Raw genomic sequence first — 18,386 nt, 5'->3', positions numbered from 1 at the left:
TTGACCTCATCCAGGCTTTTCTAACGATTTTATTAGTGAAAAGAAATGGCAGTGTAATTGGCAGTAAATTGGTAAAGCTATGTCCTCTTAAAAATAAAAAGGTATAAATCTTATAAAAAAATACAAAAAAGCTGCAAAGGAACTGGTACAGATTAGATAGATGGACCATTTTAAAGGCAAACACGAGGTTATTAATCATGTCTGTCTAATTAGTGAGGAGGTTCTGCCTATGTTTCTTCTTATTGTCCCAAGCATGGGAGGAAAGGCAGAGGTGGGACAACCCTATGGCTGCAATGGTGGTGGGTGACATAAATCCTGAGACCACCACACTGGTGATTTTGGGGATAAAACTGGGACTAAGAGATGTAGCACAGAGGGACATGGATGGTATTTACAATCCAGGAGAGGAAAAAATCATTAAGGGTTAGGGAGGTCAGGTTGTCGGAGTGAGATGGGTAGGAGGGTGAGAGATCTGACAGGACCAAAGCATGGGAAAATCAGTAAAATTCTGTGAAATTTCTGTGAAATTCATTTCACACAGTGAAATTCTGTGTCCAGTAAAAACCCAACAGGTCACACTTAGAACAATTTGCGTTGTATCCTCTCCTCTCACTGCTCTGCAAACCATTGTGTGACCTGAAATCCAGAGGTGGCTGTGATTTGCAGGGTTTTGAGCATTTTAAGCCATCAGGTCATCTTTGAATTGCTGCTGTTCCCATGGTGCAGCTTCAACAGCAGTTGTTCCACTTAAACATAAAAAAGGCACATTAAAAAATCGTAGTTTGTTAAACACTTTTGAATGTTGAACTGCTCTGTAAACATAAAATATTGAGTTTACTTTTTTCAAATTGCTCTTTTAGAGGTAGCGTGAATAAGTTGAAATTTTTAACTGTTCATGAAAGTAAAACACTGGTGCTGTCAGAACTTGAGCTGAGGGAAGAACTCAACATGACCATATTAGTTGGAAATAAAGGCAGTCTACTATTTTTACAAGATGCTTGTGAAAGTCTAGAATTATGTATACTTTTAGGGATTTTTAGTCACCATCACAGATTAGGTGATCAAAGCATCAGTTGTTCATGTATTCTGCATTTACAAGTGAATACCCATGCCTTGGTTAGTTGTTTATATCTGCAGCATCCTTCCTGCCACTGTTAGATTATATGCATTACAGAGCAACAAAATTTCATTGCACCAGTTGGTTTCAAATGTGCATTGCCTTTGATACCTGTGCTAATGTACTACCTGCAGTGTTTGTGAACATACCTGTGTCTAAATTTGGATGAATATTCCAACAAATGACCCCCCTTCTTCCCCACCCCCACTCTTCAGTGTCATTTTCTCAGAAAGCAGCTCTGGCACTGCTCAGCCAGAGGCTGGTGATGGTATTCCTGGCTCTCTGCTTTGTAGGAAGAAGTCCATTTAGAGTGTCTGCTGAAAGGCAGGAAAATGGGGGTGCAGAAGTGTTGTGGATTAACCTCAGCTGGTAACTAAGCCCCAGGCAACTGCTTGCTTATTCCTGTCTGTGGGATGGGGGAGAGAATCAGGAGGGTAAAAGTGAGATGACTCGTGGGTTGAGATGAGAACAGTTCAATAATTAAAATATAATGATAATAACGAAAAGGGAAAATAATTAAAAGAGAAAGAGAGAAATAAACCCCAAGAAATACAAGTGATGCAACTGAAAAACAGTTTCTCACCCCCAGCTGATGGATGCTCAGCCAGTTCCTGAGCAGCAGCTCCCGGCCAGCTCTTCCCCCTGTTTATACCCTGAGCATGACAACATATTGGCTGGAATATCTCTTTGGTCAGCTGGGGTCAGCTGTCCTGGCTGTGTCCCCTCCCAGCTCCTTGTGCCCCCTGCCTGACAAGTCCTTGACTTAGTGTCAGTCCTGCTCAGCAACTACTAAACCATCAGTGTCTTATCAACATCATTCTCATCCTAAATCCCAACATGGCACTATACCAGCTACTAGGAGGAAAATTAACTCTACCCTGGCCAGAAGCAGGACAAGAAGAGAGGTCAAGAACTGCAGAAAGTTAACAGATAAACTTCCTTGTTTTGGAGCATGAAGTCTGTGTCCAAACGTGACCAGCCTAAGTGCTTTCTCTGAACGCTGTTGCATCTTGAGAACTTTACCTGGATTTATTGGAAATATAATGGTGGATGTGTATAGTCAGGGTCTTCCCAAGAGCTGTTGTCTTCAGCATCTGGTCCAATGTTTAGAAGAGGTTATGGATTGTGTGTTGTAGAAGTGAATGTGATGCTGAGGGAGGGTTGTCTCCCTTCCTGATGTGGGGCCACGTGATGGCAAACTTCATCAGCAGGGAAGAGAAACCCTAAGCCTGAGTGAGATCTGACACAGACATGTCTTGAGGCTGAGCCAGGGTTACCCAGCACAGATCATTGAAATTCTGGGTGCTGGAGGTTCTCCTGCCCCAAGAGCCTGCACAGTGGTTATGGTCAGTCAGCCTGGCAGGGAGCTGGGAAACGGCGAATTCCGCAGTCCTTCCAATAATTTCACACCTGCATTGCTCAATAGAGCAAGTGTGCTGTGTAAGGGAAGGGGGTGGGAAGCATAGAAATACAAGAGGGCTTTTAAAGCTTTACATAATCTTTTCCATTTTACTTTAAAGGCAGAGCTGTTTTCAGGAAAGGAAATTTGGAGGATGAAAAATGTGCAGTCGGGTCACAATAACAACAGAAATAATAACTCCCCCTGTGTGTTTTATGGCATCACTGGGTGCGCTGGTGAGTTAAACCCACTGCAGCTGGAAGAGGGACATCATCCCTGTGGGAGAGATGCTATTTGCCAGGCATACAGTAAACCTTTGGCAGAGCCTGTTGGAGGGCCCAGTCCAGAGATGCTGGACCCAACATTGTCTCTGCTTATTATCCAGCAGCTGAGTGCTGGGAGCTGTGCACAGTACAAAGGATGATATCTCTGTGTGTAAAAATTAATGCATTCTCTGGAAACAGCCAGAACAATAAAATTTTACCACTTGTCTGTGAGAAGTCACAAGCTGTTTTTCATAGTCTCTCGTAGCCTTTTTCTTTTAGGGTACACTGAAAAGAATTTCAATGAAAATTTTAGCTCCTCATTGTTCTGTTTCCGTTGGTTTTTCACACTAAAATAAGGCCTCTCTGCCCTTTGTTCAGACATGTATGAAGCTTTTGCTTATGTGCCTGCACTGTGTGAGGAATACTGCAAGGCAGCTTCAAGATTACTGTTGTACAACTCTGGCTGCAGTGACTTTTTCTGCTCCATGAGGCTGATGAAACCCATGCTGTGTCAGCCTGACAATAGGGCTTTGCTTAAGGGACAAACTGGTCTCAAAACCCTGTTGATAATTTCATGTTTTAAAACAAGAACATTCATGTTGCCTGCCTTAGCCCCGGGCTTGCTGAACGTTCTTGTCTCTTTAACCCTCAGATATACATGTGATTTGAAAGAACAGCTTTTAACTAGTTCTGATGGTGATTTTTTTTCCCCCCACCCCTACTGTTTTCACTGACATCAGTGGGTTTTTTATCAAGCCAAATAAGTCAGTCTTGCTTACTTTCTTTTCCCCGGCTTGCTGCCATATGGGAAAGAGGTGTGCAGATGCACTTCTGCTGTAAAGGTGTGCAAAGATGGATTTTTAGCTAAAATGCACATAGGACAGTGAGCTGAAGGTATGCTGTAGAGCTATCCAAGGAGACAGATGGGATAACATCAGTGGGAGCTGTGCCTGCTTGAGAAACAGTGCCATTACTTAAAACTGGAGGTGAAGGTGGTGAAGCCAAGGACAAAGAGTTTGAATATACCTGATTAATTTCTGTGAAGATTTTAAAAAGGCACTGCCTTTTACTTGGCTGGCCTTGGTGAGTAGGAGGGTTTGGGTATCACAAGGAGGTTGGATGGGGCAGCAGAGATTTTACTGTGGGGTAGCAAATGGGTCTGCTTCTGATGTATGGGACAAAATTTTAATCTTTAGCATTAAAATTCTTAAATAGTCAGTGTTGCAATGTTCTCAGTTTCTTGAGAAAGTATTCAGTGACATCAGGGAATATATGGAGTCTGGTTCCCTGCTGTCTGGGTACTGTCCACAGACCAGAGCAGAGCTGGGTGTTGGAGCCCAGTTGTTAGCAATGATGGAGTGTGTGACACAGCAGCAGAAAGAAATGCCTCAAGTTTATATGAGGCTTCTAAATTAGAGGACAAAGGGAGTTTAGAAAGTGGTTATGGAGGTTGGCCCCTCACTCCCATCTGCAGGAGCAGATCCCTGTGCCAGGTTCACTTGAGAGGGAGCTCCAGCTGCAGCGATATCCCTTTGAGCTCTTGGCCACTGAGGTGGCTTCTTCAAGTAGTGTTGGGCCAATAGGAAATGCTATACATGGAGACTCCTGCTGTACTGGAACACTGAGCAGCATGGACATTTGTTGGCTAATGCCCATGGGTAAAAGATGCCAAAATTTGTAAGGCGTGATATCATCAGTGCTGGTTATGCTGGTCTGATCCGTAAGCTATTCTATTAGTCTGCCTGAGAGGCCCCTGTTCTTTATCAAGTGTTCTTGCCAGGGATGGTCTTTATCTCTTAGTGTTTTATGACAGTGACACATTATTCCTTCTAGCCTTAGAGCATCTTGTGATTTTGCAGGGTTTAGGAAGAGAGCACTGTCCCTCACTTGCTGCGGGCACTACCTCATCGTGTATAAATTACCTAGGAGGCAATGATTTGAGGGGTGTGTATCTATGTACTTATAAATAGAACATGACAGTTCAGCAGCACTTCTGAATTGGCCATAAACAACATGCAGTGCTTCATGTTATGCAGAAAGAAACCCAAACTGACGTGCAGCTGGTAGAAGCTGCTCAGCTCCTGGCTCGGGTGTATCTAGCGTATGACATTAATTAGCAGAGGTGTTTTGCCTACACCTGCTTGGTTGTTTCTGATTTTTTTGAAAGAGCAGCCAGTACTCAGCCTTACTCCTCCACACCATGGAGCAAAAGAGTGGAGTTAGGAGTGTTTTGCTTCCAGCATTTCATAGAGCACAGGCCCCCATAAGCAATGGCTTTGTGCTGGGGAGAGGAAGCGAAGGTTTAACTTGGCCTGTGTGTACAGAGCTACTTCGAAGGAGGAAATTCCTGTGGGGACTGACATCTGTTTGGTTAGACCCCTCCTATGCCACTCCACCTAGGGGTATGGAGAGCAAGTGTAGTTTCAAATTGGGTCCTTTGTGTGAACTTGGATAATGCTGGATTTATAGAGAAACCTGAGTTGCAGTTCCTCATGCAACTCCTCGTGGAGTTGTTCCTGGAACTCACCTCAGAAAAAGCTCTCTAGTTCAGAGAGCAATAATTAATCCAGCTTCTGAGTGCTTGTGAACTGATTTGCAGCTCGTGTAGATGGGATCTTTCGTGAAAGATGGTGGTACTTGTGTTTCTCCTTGCAAACTGGTTCCTTTGCTGTCAGCTAGCACAGGATAGAAACCTGGAGGTCTTCACTCACTGAACAGTGAGAGATTGATAACCTTATAATCTTTTCTTTTAGTAGTTGATATTTAGCCCAAATAGGTAGTGATCAGGGACTGATATCCTGTGGCTGGCCCTGTGGCTTTAATAAGTACTCTCATTCAGTAGGAGGTGTCCACACCACCAAAATCATCATCAGAGCCAACAATAATAGTATATACATGTACAGTCTCATAAGGGATGCCAGAAAGGGAGCACAGAGACAGAGTGGCTTGCAGAGATAGAGAGAGCTGTTCCCCCAGACTGTGACTCAAATGGTCATTAGTGACATTTCTTCTGAGAAGAAATGATATTTCAGCTTTGAGGTGCACTGGTCCTGTGGGAAGCTGAGCTGTACCTGAGAGAGATTTCACCTTCATGTCACCTCCAGGTTAAATCACCTGAAAAGTTACTGTAGAGCTGCACTTTTTGTTGGAGCAGTTTTGGTAATCCCACAGATACATTTTGGAAGAGGGCACGGGGAGGGGACTCTGGGTGTCCCAGAGATGGGTGACAGCACTGGCTTCCCACTCCATGAGGTCCGTGGGTCAGTTGGGTGGCATGAGGTGTCAGGTGCCCACCATGTACATCCCTAAAATATCTCCCAAGGGAATTCCCAGATGCTGTGGGATAAAAGAGGATACCTGCAGTTAATCTGGGGACAGAGCCGTATATTGACATGTTCCTCCATCAGCAGTGAAGATGGAACACAGGAGAGGAATATTTCAGTCCAAGCATATGATGAAAGGGTTGTGGTTATTTTTTTTTTAAGGCTGAAGAGTCAATCTTACAAGTTCAGTCAAGCTTAGTTTTTTGGCTAAGCCAAAGCCAATGCAAGAGACTGTGATTACAATCTGGCCTAAAATGCTGTAGGATGCTTTTGAGACCCATAATTTACAGAATATTTAGCATCTTCCACAGCAACAGATGTTGCAGGATCCAAAGGAAGGTGTTTGGGAGTGGAAAGTGTTTCCACCAAATAGGGTCCAGGCTGCTGCTGGAATTCCCGTTTGGAATTGGACAAAATAAGCAACTAGAGCTGAAGGTGCTGTGCTGACCAGTGCAAGTGAAGAAGAGGGCATGGCAGGTCTGTGTTTTCATTTAATAGAGAAACAGCTGGGACCACTGCATTTTTCATTCAGTGATGACTGAATACACAGAAACTCCACCAGGGGCTATTGATTGTCATCGTTTGAGGGATCCCTGTGTAGCTTCTCAGTGGCAGCCATCAAGATGAGTCCTTAGAAGTCAGTAACATTTCAAAACTGGTATTAAAGACTCTGATAAATGTGTCTAGTTAAAAATTGTGGAAAAGAATTAGGTAACCTTTTTCTCCCTCTCTCCCCCTCCTTAGCTGAGGATGTCTCTGTTGTCCCCAGAACTCGTGCTTGGTCTTGCATTTGCTATTCAGCTTTTATTTTCCTAGCCTGCACTTGAATCACACATTTGCAAGGAGAGGAAACAAGCACATTCAAAAGGAGAAAATAAGAGTAGTTTTCATTTTTTTTTAAATGAATCGGATGCCTTATGCAAAGCCCATTGAATTCCATGTGAGTGTTCCCCCTGACTTCAATGGGCTTTGGTTCTGGCTTTTAGCTCCCGTGAAAGGTCCTGAACTGTCTGTGCTAGGGTGACAAGGAGGCCTGGAGAGACAATTCCCGGAGCTCTTCTCAGCCCCTGGCACAGCCAGGTTGCTAAGGAGACTTGGCCTCGCCAGGGTCCCGGAGCTCACCCCTTCCGGGGTTATTGTCCCCTCTCCCTGCCAAGGCACTCCAGTCGCAGCAGAGCCACTCTTTCACTCACAATACACTCCACTTGGGCCTCTGACAGCAGCAAACCCTGCCCTGCATCTTCCCTCCGGGGGTGTGCTTGGCGAGCAGCCTCTCCTCCTGCAGTCATTCCATCCTGTGCTAGGACTGGGGCGGTGGGATCGTGTCTTCTGGTCTCTCTTGGCTGTGAAACGTGGGGTTTGGGCCCTGTGACCCACCTCCATACCCCAGAGTCTTCACCCCATATGGTTGCATCATGAGTTTTTCCTGTTTCTCTCCTCTCTGGTTTCCCCTCTCTGTGGGCTGCAGCTGGTCAGGAAAAAAAAATGGAGGAGATAAAGCCAAGGATGGGAGAGAGATGATGCCCTTTTGTAGGAATCATCTGCTTGGGGGCTTCAATTTCTTCAACAGCCAGTTCTCAACACTCCTTGCTAAGTGTGTAGGCTACAGTGGTCATTCCCAGTCACTTCTGCCTTCGTCATCTGTGGCAGGACAGGCTCCCACCATCTCCGTGTGTCCTGCAGAGCTGAAACTTCCCGGGCAGCTCCTTCTGTTGTGCCAGTTTTTTGGAAACTTGAAGTTTTCCAGCTTTCCTGGATTCTCTGTAGTTTTATCTCTTGGAGGAAAGTATTCTGAAGTTTTAACATTAACAGGCTAAATGACAGTTTCCTCTAAGCCTTTGGGCAAGGTCTCTGTGTCCTGTTGCCTCCTCAGATAGCGAGTCTGTTTGTCTGTAGATAAGTGAGCAGAAATGCTCAAGCCCTGGGCACTTTTATGGTGGTGTAAAATTTAGGTGCTTGTAGCCTTGAATGTGATAGTCCTCACGTGAGCAGTCATTTCCATTCTGCCTTTTGTAAATAATTGATTCCTCAAATGGGGATGATGTTGGTTTTGTATCTAAGCTGCAAGGGGGAGAAAGCAAGCTGGTGTTTGTCTCTTAAGGTGGGATCCAGCATTAAGCACGCTGGGGGGGATTTTCTGACTTGGTTTTGTAATGTGAGACTAGAACACTGAAATTTCAGTGTTCAGGAAGCAAGGATTTATTTCTTGAAGTGGTTCTTCAATATTAATGAACAAGGGGAATATTGAAATCACTAAGGCTACAGAGCTGTGACATTGGTTGCCGACTTGTTTTGTATAAAAGTATTGTTTGAGTTAAATAACTAGAGATGTATATGGTCACTATATTTTAGTGATGATCCTGGTTGTAATTATTAGGTAATGATAAAATTAGTTTTACCAACCTTTAAGATTTTTTTAAAGAGAACCTCAACTTCCTTTGCTAGTCTTTAGTAAAAAAGAACATGCTGTTTCCATCTAATATTAGTGTAACTAGCTGTTTGAGTGATGAGATCTGCTTACAAATGTACAGCTTGTATTTTAAATGCTAAATAATGATGTGAGATTTATGAGTATGGCTCTGACAGTACCTGTGCTTAGCAGAGTCCTTAGGTTTGTGTGGGTTTGCAGAGAAGTAGGCAAGACAGAACAACATCCTGGAATTACTATTTCCAAGCTACGATACTGTACAGAATTAAACCTGGTAATTGGTAATTAGTGGAAGTTTCTTCATATTTAGTTATTTTCCACAATACCAAGTTTATTTCCTGTGGTCCTTGGACTCCAGGTTTGTCCTGAAGCCCTGCTGTATTTACATGATGATGATGATGTTCTTCTGTGTGGGCACAGGAATATTCCCCTTTGCCCAAGCGGGAGAGTTGGTGAACATTAATCATTGCTCCGTGTGTTGGAGGGCAAACAAAGTTTATTTTTAACACATTTACCCTTAGAGAAGAAATTCTACAAGCGTCCATACATATACACCTATACATATGCACACACTTCAATTTTTTCAAAAGGAATTTGAGACTAAGAATGTAAGAACTCTGCTTTTACTTCTCGGCTTTGCCTCCTCTTTTTTGGTAGAGGAAATGTTTGACAGTCATCAATAAAGGATTAAATCATTGATGGCTATCAGGATAAACTAAACACATTTCGTGTGTTGATGCTGGCATAGTAGGAACTTTTCCAAGATGTTTCAGGCCTCATTCTCTGGTTTGTTTAAGGGCAGAGAATAAGGTCACAAAGGAAATCAAACCCTGATGTGGAGAAATGAAACATGAGGCCTACTGACTTCTAAAAAACATTTTAAATAACATTCTCTAAGGTTTCATTTTATACCGAAGGCAGCTGTAATAAGTTTTGGAAGATGGTGTAAGGTTTCTATTAAAGAGAGATTTTTGCTTGCTGGTTTTGTACCCAAATGAAGGAATGAGGGAGATGGAATTAGAGCTTATTTAGCATAAGGTGAGAAACTAAAAGTTCTCTCCAGAACTGTAAAATACTAATTTATATGTTCTACTGTAATTTACAGATTAAAAAATGTGAAACTGTTCCTAGATCTCTGCAAATGACACACATAGCCATGGAATAATTTAGTAACTTGTAACACAAATGCACTTTTGCCACAAGTAAAGTAAGACTGCTGCTCTGTGGTGTGCTGCCAGCATAGCCTCAGTGAATAAATTCCCAGTAGATGTTTGCTGCATGCCAAATATATTGGACTGTATAAAAGATCCCATTGTTCAATGGGCATCATTATTTGCTATTATGCTCACAATGTTTGCTTGTGAAACAATTTATTGGAAACTAGTATGTTTAAGAAGGAACGCTTGATTTGAAATTCAGCTGATTTGGCTCGTAACGTCAAAGCTCTCACAGAATATAGCCTCCAAAAATAAACATTTAGGTCTGCTATTTTTTACTTATCTTTGAAAGGATTCCTGGAGCAGGAGAGAGCGGAGAGCTGAGGCTGGGCAGTGAGCATTTCACTTCTAATTCGTAGAATCCTTTAGGTTGGAAAAGCCCTCCAGGGTCATGGAGTACAGCCATTAACCCAGTCCCCAGGTGTCACATCCACACGACTTCTAAGTGCCCTCTCTGGGCAGCCTGTTGCAATGCTTGACAACCCTTTTGGTGAGGAAATCTTCCCTAAAGTCCCATCTAAACTTTCCCTGGCACAACCTGAGACCACATCTTTTTGTTCTGTCACTTGTTACCTGGGAGAAGAGACTGACCCCCACCTGGCTACACCCTCTTTTCAGGGAATTGCAGAGTGATTAAGTCTCCCCTGAGCCTCTTTTTCTCCAGGCTAAACAACCCCAGCTCCCTCAGCTGCACCTCGTAAGAGACTGAAAGTATGTGTAGGTCAGTATTAACTTTGCATTTTTATAAAAAGAAATGGACAGAATTAAGTTTACCTGAAGAAGGTGGTGAGTTCCCAGCGAGGCTGATGGAACCTCACCTGTCTGAAGGCTTTCTGGGCAGGGTGGCATTGTCCCTCCTGCTCGCTGGGTAACAGAGCAGTTTACTCAAGCAGAGCTGTCACTTTGAGGACCTTTCTTTCAGGCATCACTTAAGAGAAAGTTTTTATGCTTTGCCCCACTTGCCTTGTCCAGCAGAGAAGGGCTGTTGGTGGCCCTGGAGGCTGGGGAGCTGGCTCATGTGCTGCCCACTGCCCAGATGTTGGTGACTGTTAGACCAGGCTTAGTGAGGGTGATGGGAAGTTGCCTCCATGCCAGAGCTGAGGACAAGGTCCCATCAGTGCTTTCCCCAAAGGCTGTTTATATCACATCCACAGAATGCTGGCTGCAGTGGCTCTCTGGGCACCCAGGTGGTCCAGGGAGCAATCAGTATATCCAGTAATGTGAACTTGACCAAAAATATTTGATAAATGCTTCTACAAGTGCATAGATTAAAAGCTGTATTGGCTCACATGGGAGTTCTGTATTTCCCTGTGTCTTGCTCAGAATAAGAACTAGTGTTTCTGCTGCTGTGTCTGGGTAAAGCAGAGAGCAGTGACAGTGATGGAACTGGTCAGAGTATTTTAGAAGGTTGAGCTGCCTGGTAAGTGCATCCTGCACAAGGAGTTTCAGGCTTCTGCTGCTAGTTCTGGGAAATTCCCTTTGGTTTGTTTTAGCACAACAATCAGTTTCTGAAATTAATCTATAATATTTCTTCTTAATTCGCGAAGATTTAGTCGAATCAGAAAGTTTTAGAACTCAGAGGTAATTACTACAACAGCATTAAAAAAAAAAAAAGGAGATCTTTTACTTAATCGTTGCTGAGTTGAAACTATGGATAATGTGTAAAGTTTTTAAGCATGGGTTCTCCCCTCCCCCCAGATGGCTGTTCTTTAAATTACAAGTGTAGCGCTCGAGTCATCATCTCCTTCGAACTGCAGTTCTTGTTATACGTTTTGGCTGCAGTGTTATTTCGGAGGAGTCAGCCAACAGGCTTACAGGGCTTTTTGGCTCGAGTTCACTTACAGTTTTCTTGGCAGCTCCACTTATTTATGCATCTTTATTTCTCTCTCTCTCTCTCTCTCTCTCTCCCTCTGTTTCTTGCAGAGCGTTCCCCGCACCGGCCCATCCTCCAGGCCGGGCTCCCAGCAAACGCCTCCGCCGTGGTCGGAGGGGACGTGGAGTTTGTCTGCAAAGTCTACAGCGATGCCCAGCCCCACATTCAGTGGATAAAACATGTGGAGAGGAATGGCAGTAAATACGGGCCGGATGGACTGCCCTACCTTCAGGTTTTAAAGGTGAGGCTCTGCAGGTGCCCTTCTTTAAAGGAGTTTTGAGTTCTGAGCTTTTTTTGAAAAGTGGAAGCGTTTGTGTTACATATGAAACAGTATCATTTGGTTGGCTAAATGCTAATTGTGCAGCTTATTTTGTTCTTTTTTACTCCCTTAAAACTTCCTTCATCTCTGAATGTTTCAGGCGTGAGTTATTCAGAAAAAAAGTTAAAAACCCTCTTAAAGAACATCATTGATATTACTGTGTGGGCAGAAAGCATCCAAAACGTACCTGGGACAATCTACTCCATTTCTTTCGTATTTCTTCAACCCCTTTATTTCAAAGTAACGTGGCACCTGCTGCCAAAAGCTTGTTGGCAGGGTTGGATCATCTGGATGCTGAACCTGCAGAGATGTCTGGTTTTTTACTGGTGTATCAGTAGTGTCATTCCTGCCAGCAGGCATTTTGAGCAAGCCTGACCAAGGAAACCCTAAAGTTTTCCGAGCTGGCATTGCCAAAGCTCAGTGTGCTGGCAGATAGGACAGCCAGTTCTGCACCTTCTTGCTCCACAACAGCCAGTGTACCTGCACAGGTGCTTTTTTTTCCCCCCACGCTGCTGTTTTCTAACTTTTCACGTGATGCTTTGGACGTAAAAAGACTTCAAACAAAAAAAACCCTCAACAAACCCCAAACTTCCAATGTTTTGACGCTGATCCCTGTCTGAAGTGGAAGCCTTGTTCTTGTGACGTGTTGGTGGTGGGACCATAGACAGGTTGGTGTGGGTTTTGGGCAGCAGTGACATTGTTCTCCTGTGTTATTGGTCTATTCTAGCACTCGGGGATAAATAGTTCCAATGCTGAAGTGCTGACACTGTACAATGTGACAGAGGCGGACGCTGGAGAATATATTTGTAAGGTCTCCAATTATATAGGGGAGGCCAACCAGTCTGCCTGGCTCTCTGTTCTGCCAAGTGTACAAGGTAACAATGTTTTTTAAAGCAAGCTGGATGTAGAAGCTGGAAAAAATGGTGCTTTGGGAGACTGCAGGCAGCTTGTAGGATACTCTCTGGCCTTGTGGTATATGTGTAATCCTCCTTCGGTGATGCAACTGGTGTTACACCAGCAGCCATGGAAAAATTCCCACAATATTCTGTGTGTGCCATAAGCACTGGTTTCTGATGCTGATCTTTATTCTCTCTCTTTGGTGTCTTTGTGTTTGTGTGTTTATGTCCAGTTTTGGTGTTAATTCTGCATACCTTGCAGTTCATACGTAGGGTTCACATTGAATAATGGAATTACAACCTAATTAGTGTACATTTATTTATACATATACACACATAGGTGTACATTTATTTATTTATTTATCTATCTATCTATTTATTTATTTATTTATTTTAAATGTTCATATAAGTACCCACTAAAGCACAGGTCAGGTCAGTTTAGTCACAGTTTCCCACCTCACCTGTGACTCTGCAGGGCTGGGAGGGGTTTCCAGTTGTTATTCACCTCTTACTAGCTGGTGGTTACTCAGCAGTAATAATAAAGACTGGCAACCGTGTGACTACAGCTCACAACTAAATTTACTTCAAAATGGTCTGGTGAAAGGGTATTTATTCCTTCATCGTTTATTTCAAAGTAGCATTTTTGAATGGAACAAGAGACAAAAAGCAGCAAAGATTAATTTCTCTGAATCTCCATCACAGAGGCCTTGGTGCTGGTGCCCCGGTGTGCCCATCTGGGACAGCTGGGAAGTTCCAGATCTAAGATTTACTCCACTTGTATGAGTTTGGATAATCACTGATCCTTGGTTTGCTGCACAGTGACTTGTCAAGACAGAGATTTAGCAAATTTGAAAGATGACTAGAAAAAACCCGAAAACATGCATATTTTTTTTAAAGCTTTAGTACGTAGAAAAACGTATTTCATTTCCATCTCATGGTTCTCGAGCTTTTTGAGTCTATTTTTCTTCTCACCTGTGAGAGCCACAACTGATTGTTTTTGAACACGAGTTGAGATACCTTCCACTGTGCTTCTGAGCAAATATTACCAAATATTACCAGACTTGAGATTAAAATGACATCTGGTAACTCTGCACAGCGCACAGTAGTAGTTGCTACACAAAAATGTAGTGCATTGGTTGATTCAAGGATCATACAGTGCTTAAAACAGACACTAAGTTGTGTCTTTTGGAGCAGAATTCACACCTCTTTTTTTTTTTTAGTCCTTTTAGAGTATGTTTTTATAGTAAATTCTTTCCTCTCAAACAGGTATCTACATGTGAAGGACCCCACGTTCTGTCCTACTTTGTTTTCTCCTTGTTTTTCTTTCAACTTTCTTTTATTAAAAAAGAAGAAGGAAAAAAAAAAGCAGCTTTGTGGGTTAATTTTTCCATGTCATTTGATTGCATGCATGTCTAGGTGGTGAGTTTAGGTCTGGTGAAGGGTGTTGATTACTTTCTGAGGTGAGCTGGGACCTGTTGGTAAATGCCTTTTGGATGAGGGACTGTGGATGGGGAAAGGAGCTTTGCATCTCTCCACCTCTGCCTTTACAAAGTGCAAAGCCCCGTGGCTCCACATCTCCCTATCCACAACAATTCTCTCAGTGTCTAGCTTTTTTTTTCTCTTGCTTCCCTCTTGTTTTTTTTTTAGGCTGCCGGTGTTAACACCACGGACAAAGAGATTGAGGTTCTCTATATACGGAATGTAACTTTTGAGGATGCTGGGGAGTATACATGCTTGGCGGGTAATTCTATTGGGATATCCTTTCACACTGCATGGTTGACAGTTCTGCCAGGTATACACTGCTCTCTTTCTGTGGTTTTTCCTCTTTTTTTTTTTTTTTTTCCTCCCCTTGTTGATTGCTGCAGAATTAGCACAGCTTCTGTCTCAAAAATAAAAAAAAAGGCACTTTTACAATGATTTTGGTTTTTTTAAACACAGTTGTCTCAAGCCAATTAATTGTTTTGTCGTGTATTTGGAACTCCAAAAACCTAACAACAAAAACATAGGAGGGGGAGTGTGTGGCTATTGCACTTATTGAAATATTCTTACTCTTAAAATCTGTTAAATGTTCATCAGAAATGCTAAGGAACTGCATTTCCTTAGCGCTTCAGTGAGACAACTGAAAATCAGCACGTAAATCATTGTAAACTCTTTCAAGAGGATGAAATTCAGTTTGTTATGAAGTCTGGAACAATTTGGCCACTGGTTCGTTAAAATACCTGAGCTATTCAGTGTACTTAAATTCACTTTTACCTGTCATGCAAATCTGGAAATTCTAATTTCAGTGCCAACGGATCACGTACAGAAGCAGTGCCTTCCATATCTTGGGAATCAGCTCCGTGCATCTTTAAACATTGCATGCTCTAAGAAAACAAGTAGTCATTTGCTTTTGCTGCAAAGCATGTCTTGCTGTTCTGGTGTTGATGATGTTTCTGTCCTTAAAAGAAACAAACATCAATGTGCTTTGTTGCCTGAAAATTGTTATCAGCTGTTAGAAGATGTAACTGTAGCTGGTTTTGACACTGGTCAAATTTTCTCGTTTATAACTGTTGGCAGCTGCTTCAGGAGTTCCTTTGAAAAAACATGAACCACCTGAGGTTTGCTGGGTCATCTTGTGCTTAACATTTATTAATTGTTTATTAATTTATTAATTAATCCTAAGTAAGAGGTACGAAACCTGCATGTGCGTATTGCTGAGGTTCATCGTATGGGAGTTAAACAGGCCCACTTTCTGCAGATAATTTCTTACCCTTTATTAAAAATATATTCAACAATGCAGCTTGATTCCATCCCACTGTTAAGTGAACACCAAGCCTGTGTGGTCTGTTACCAAGCAGGCAGAGCAGTGTTTGTGTAGAGCTTGCTTCTGCTAGCAGTGTTTGCATTTTGCAAGTGCTTGAACAGCATTTTTTTTTTAACCAATTTTCTTGACCAAAGTATTTTTATAAGCCTAGAAAGGCACAAGAAAATTTCGGCTTGAACGTGCATTGCTTGTGGAGTGACCACTGATTGCTGTGGAATGCTGTTTATCCAGGGGTTGAATCCCAGATAAGGGTTTAGGGACAGTGTTTGCACATATAACTGTCTCGGAGATAATTTCAGAATGGTTTCAATCAGAGTAACAGCTATGGTGAAACCACTCCCACTAAAGTCTAATCTCATAGACCAGTAACCACTGATGAGGTTACTTGAAATACACAGTCCTCACAAAAGAGGACTGATTCATTAGCATTTTTCACTTGAATTATGATTTTTTAATCCAGCACTGGGCTCCTCAAAGGAGCTCAAGGAAGCTGGGCATCCAACATGAGGTGCAACAGGTTAAGCAGCTGGACAGCCAGGTCCTGAAACCCTTTTGAAACCCCTGGGTGTATAGACATGATGAGGGACTGAGTCATCCTCTCTTCCCTCTGTATTTTGAGATGCTACTGAAAATTTATGTTAAACAAGCAATGCAGACTCAAGCAGAAACGTCTATTTGCGAATTTAGACACTTTTCTTTTAGTCTAGCTAATTCAATGTTTTAACTTTAGTTATGTTTTTGTGTGGTTCAAAAGAATTATAGTGCTTTAGAAGTTTGACTCCAGTAACAAAATGAAGCTGAACCCAGTTTGAACAGTTCTTCCACCCCCTAAAATTATGCTTGATCGTGCAATATTTCAATATATATGTGTAGGCAGACACATGTATATGCCTATATGTGTATACATAGACACACAGTTTCACACTCAGTGGCAAACTGAGAAGTCAAAGCAGTGATCTAGGAAGAGAAATTACTCTCAGATTGCAAGATGGCCTAAACATTTAACAGTATCCTGAATGTCACACGGTCACTGCAGGAACTGATTATGTCTTACCATTTCAACTCGTTCCACGTGCGACCATGCCTGTGCCCTGTGCTAACCCTGTGGCATGATTGTTCCCTCCTAAAAACTTCCAATGCAGCTCCTGAGAAGGAAAAGGAATACCCAACGTCTCCAGACTACCTGGAAATAGCAATTTACTGCATAGGGGTCTTCTTAATTGCCTGCATGGTGCTGACAGTCGTCGTGTGCCGCATGAGGAACACCACCAAGAAGCCGGATTTCAGCAGCCAGCCCGCTGTCCACAAGCTGACCAAGCGAATCCCTCTGCGCAGACAGGTAACAGAAAGTAGATAAAGAGTTTAAAAAACTTTTTACCAAACAACCCAGCCAGCACGTCCTCCTCCTGAAAGCTATGGGAAGGGGAATGCAACAAGTGTTATGTACCAAATTGCGATGGGGGTGGGATTTAATCCGGCGTGGGAAGGAAGTGCATCCTCAGCTCAGCGGTTGTCTTTCAAGGTGAGGAAATCAGGGCAGGGAGAAATGTGAAAAATGGGGTAGGTTCTGTATTAACAGCCTAGAGATGGAAAAAATATAGTTAAAGTATTTTATGGCCCGATCCCACAGCTCATTGAAGTCCATGGAAAAAATTTTGCTGACTTAATGGACTTTGGAACATAATCCTGTTTAATTGTGTATTTATAATGTTTCTAAGGTGATTATTATTGTGGTAACTAGGTACCAGACACAGGAGGTACTTTTCAGGAAGGATTTTGAAGACCGAGGGGAGGGAATTTTATAGCTAAGCATCCAGAGAACACCCCAAAATAGAAAAAAGACTACAGTAAAGTAAAAATAGGGGAGATACTATATCAGATCTTGGACAGTTTGATTAAGATGTTGATGCTTTTGAGCAAGGAACAAAAAGCAAATGTCAGACTTAAAAGGTGCACAACATCATTGCATGAAATATGTTTTGTGATTGTTTGTGGCTGGCAACGAGCATTTCTGGAGAGGGCAACACCACGGGCAACAAACCAGCTGAAGGAGTAACAGGACTTTGGCTTTATCACAGGAAAAAACAGCCTCCATTCCCACATGCTATCCTCTCCTGGAGGACTTGGTTTTTTAGAAGCTGGAGATTAATAGGTTTTGATTTTCATGCAGTAGATCTTCAAGAACAGACCTCTGCACCCAGTAAATCCTCCCTCAGGTTTCAGCCCTGCAAGACTGGGGGATGTTGGTATCTGAGGCTGTGGTTCACCTTATAATCCAAAATAGGGACCATCTAGAAGGGTTGGGTCCAGGCTCTGGTCTTGGGGTTTGGAGATGAGGGCTCAGTTTGGGTCTGTCAGCACCACAAATAAGTGGTGCAGAATTTCTGCAGATTGTTTTTACAGCCTGTCCAGACTATTGTCATTGTCATGTACCTTAAAAATCCTTCTTCAGTGTGGGTAGGTGTTTGAAATTAGATGCACAGGCACACAGAGTGGGAGGTTTTGAACAGTATTACTTTTTACTGAACCCATGTTTCATGGTTCCTGAATCTCCTTGGTTAAAAATACCAGGGAGTAGTAATGCTTTAGCCTTCTTCCTCTGAATGCAGTATTTTACAAAATCTTAAAGTGGAGGACATGAACTTCGTCCAATCTGAAAAATATTTGGTTTCTTTTATGAGCAAAAGTGTTAATTCTTATTTTTTTTCTGACTTTCTTGGCCACTTTGGGGGTTTTGGTTTGGGT

General features: G+C 42.7%; 1 protein-coding gene across 3 annotated transcripts in view; it reads left to right on the top strand.

Moving 5' to 3' along the window:
* FGFR2 (fibroblast growth factor receptor 2) overlaps positions 1-18,386 on the top strand; it is an 81,293-nt gene that overhangs the window by 38,469 nt on the left and 24,438 nt on the right. For 2 of the 3 annotated variants that reach the window (XM_051800382.1, XM_051800383.1), the window contains 3 exons: positions 11,674-11,864; positions 14,486-14,630; positions 16,784-16,980. In XM_051800382.1, coding sequence (XP_051656342.1) covers positions 11,674-11,864; positions 14,486-14,630; positions 16,784-16,980 — 533 coding nt within the window. Of the gene's footprint in view, positions 1-11,673; positions 11,865-12,669; positions 12,818-14,485; positions 14,631-16,783; positions 16,981-18,386 lie in introns of all 3 variants that reach the window. The other variant, XM_051800380.1, reaches the window with a different exon arrangement.

This window comes from Manacus candei, unplaced genomic scaffold, assembly GCF_025592945.1.
Source record: "Manacus candei isolate 608988 ecotype Guabito, Panama unplaced genomic scaffold, ASM2559294v1 h1tg000050l, whole genome shotgun sequence".
Classification (NCBI taxonomy): domain Eukaryota; kingdom Metazoa; phylum Chordata; class Aves; order Passeriformes; family Pipridae; genus Manacus; species Manacus candei.
Note: the sequence above shows the minus strand (reverse complement) of the source record. Positions and strands in the feature narration are given on the sequence as shown.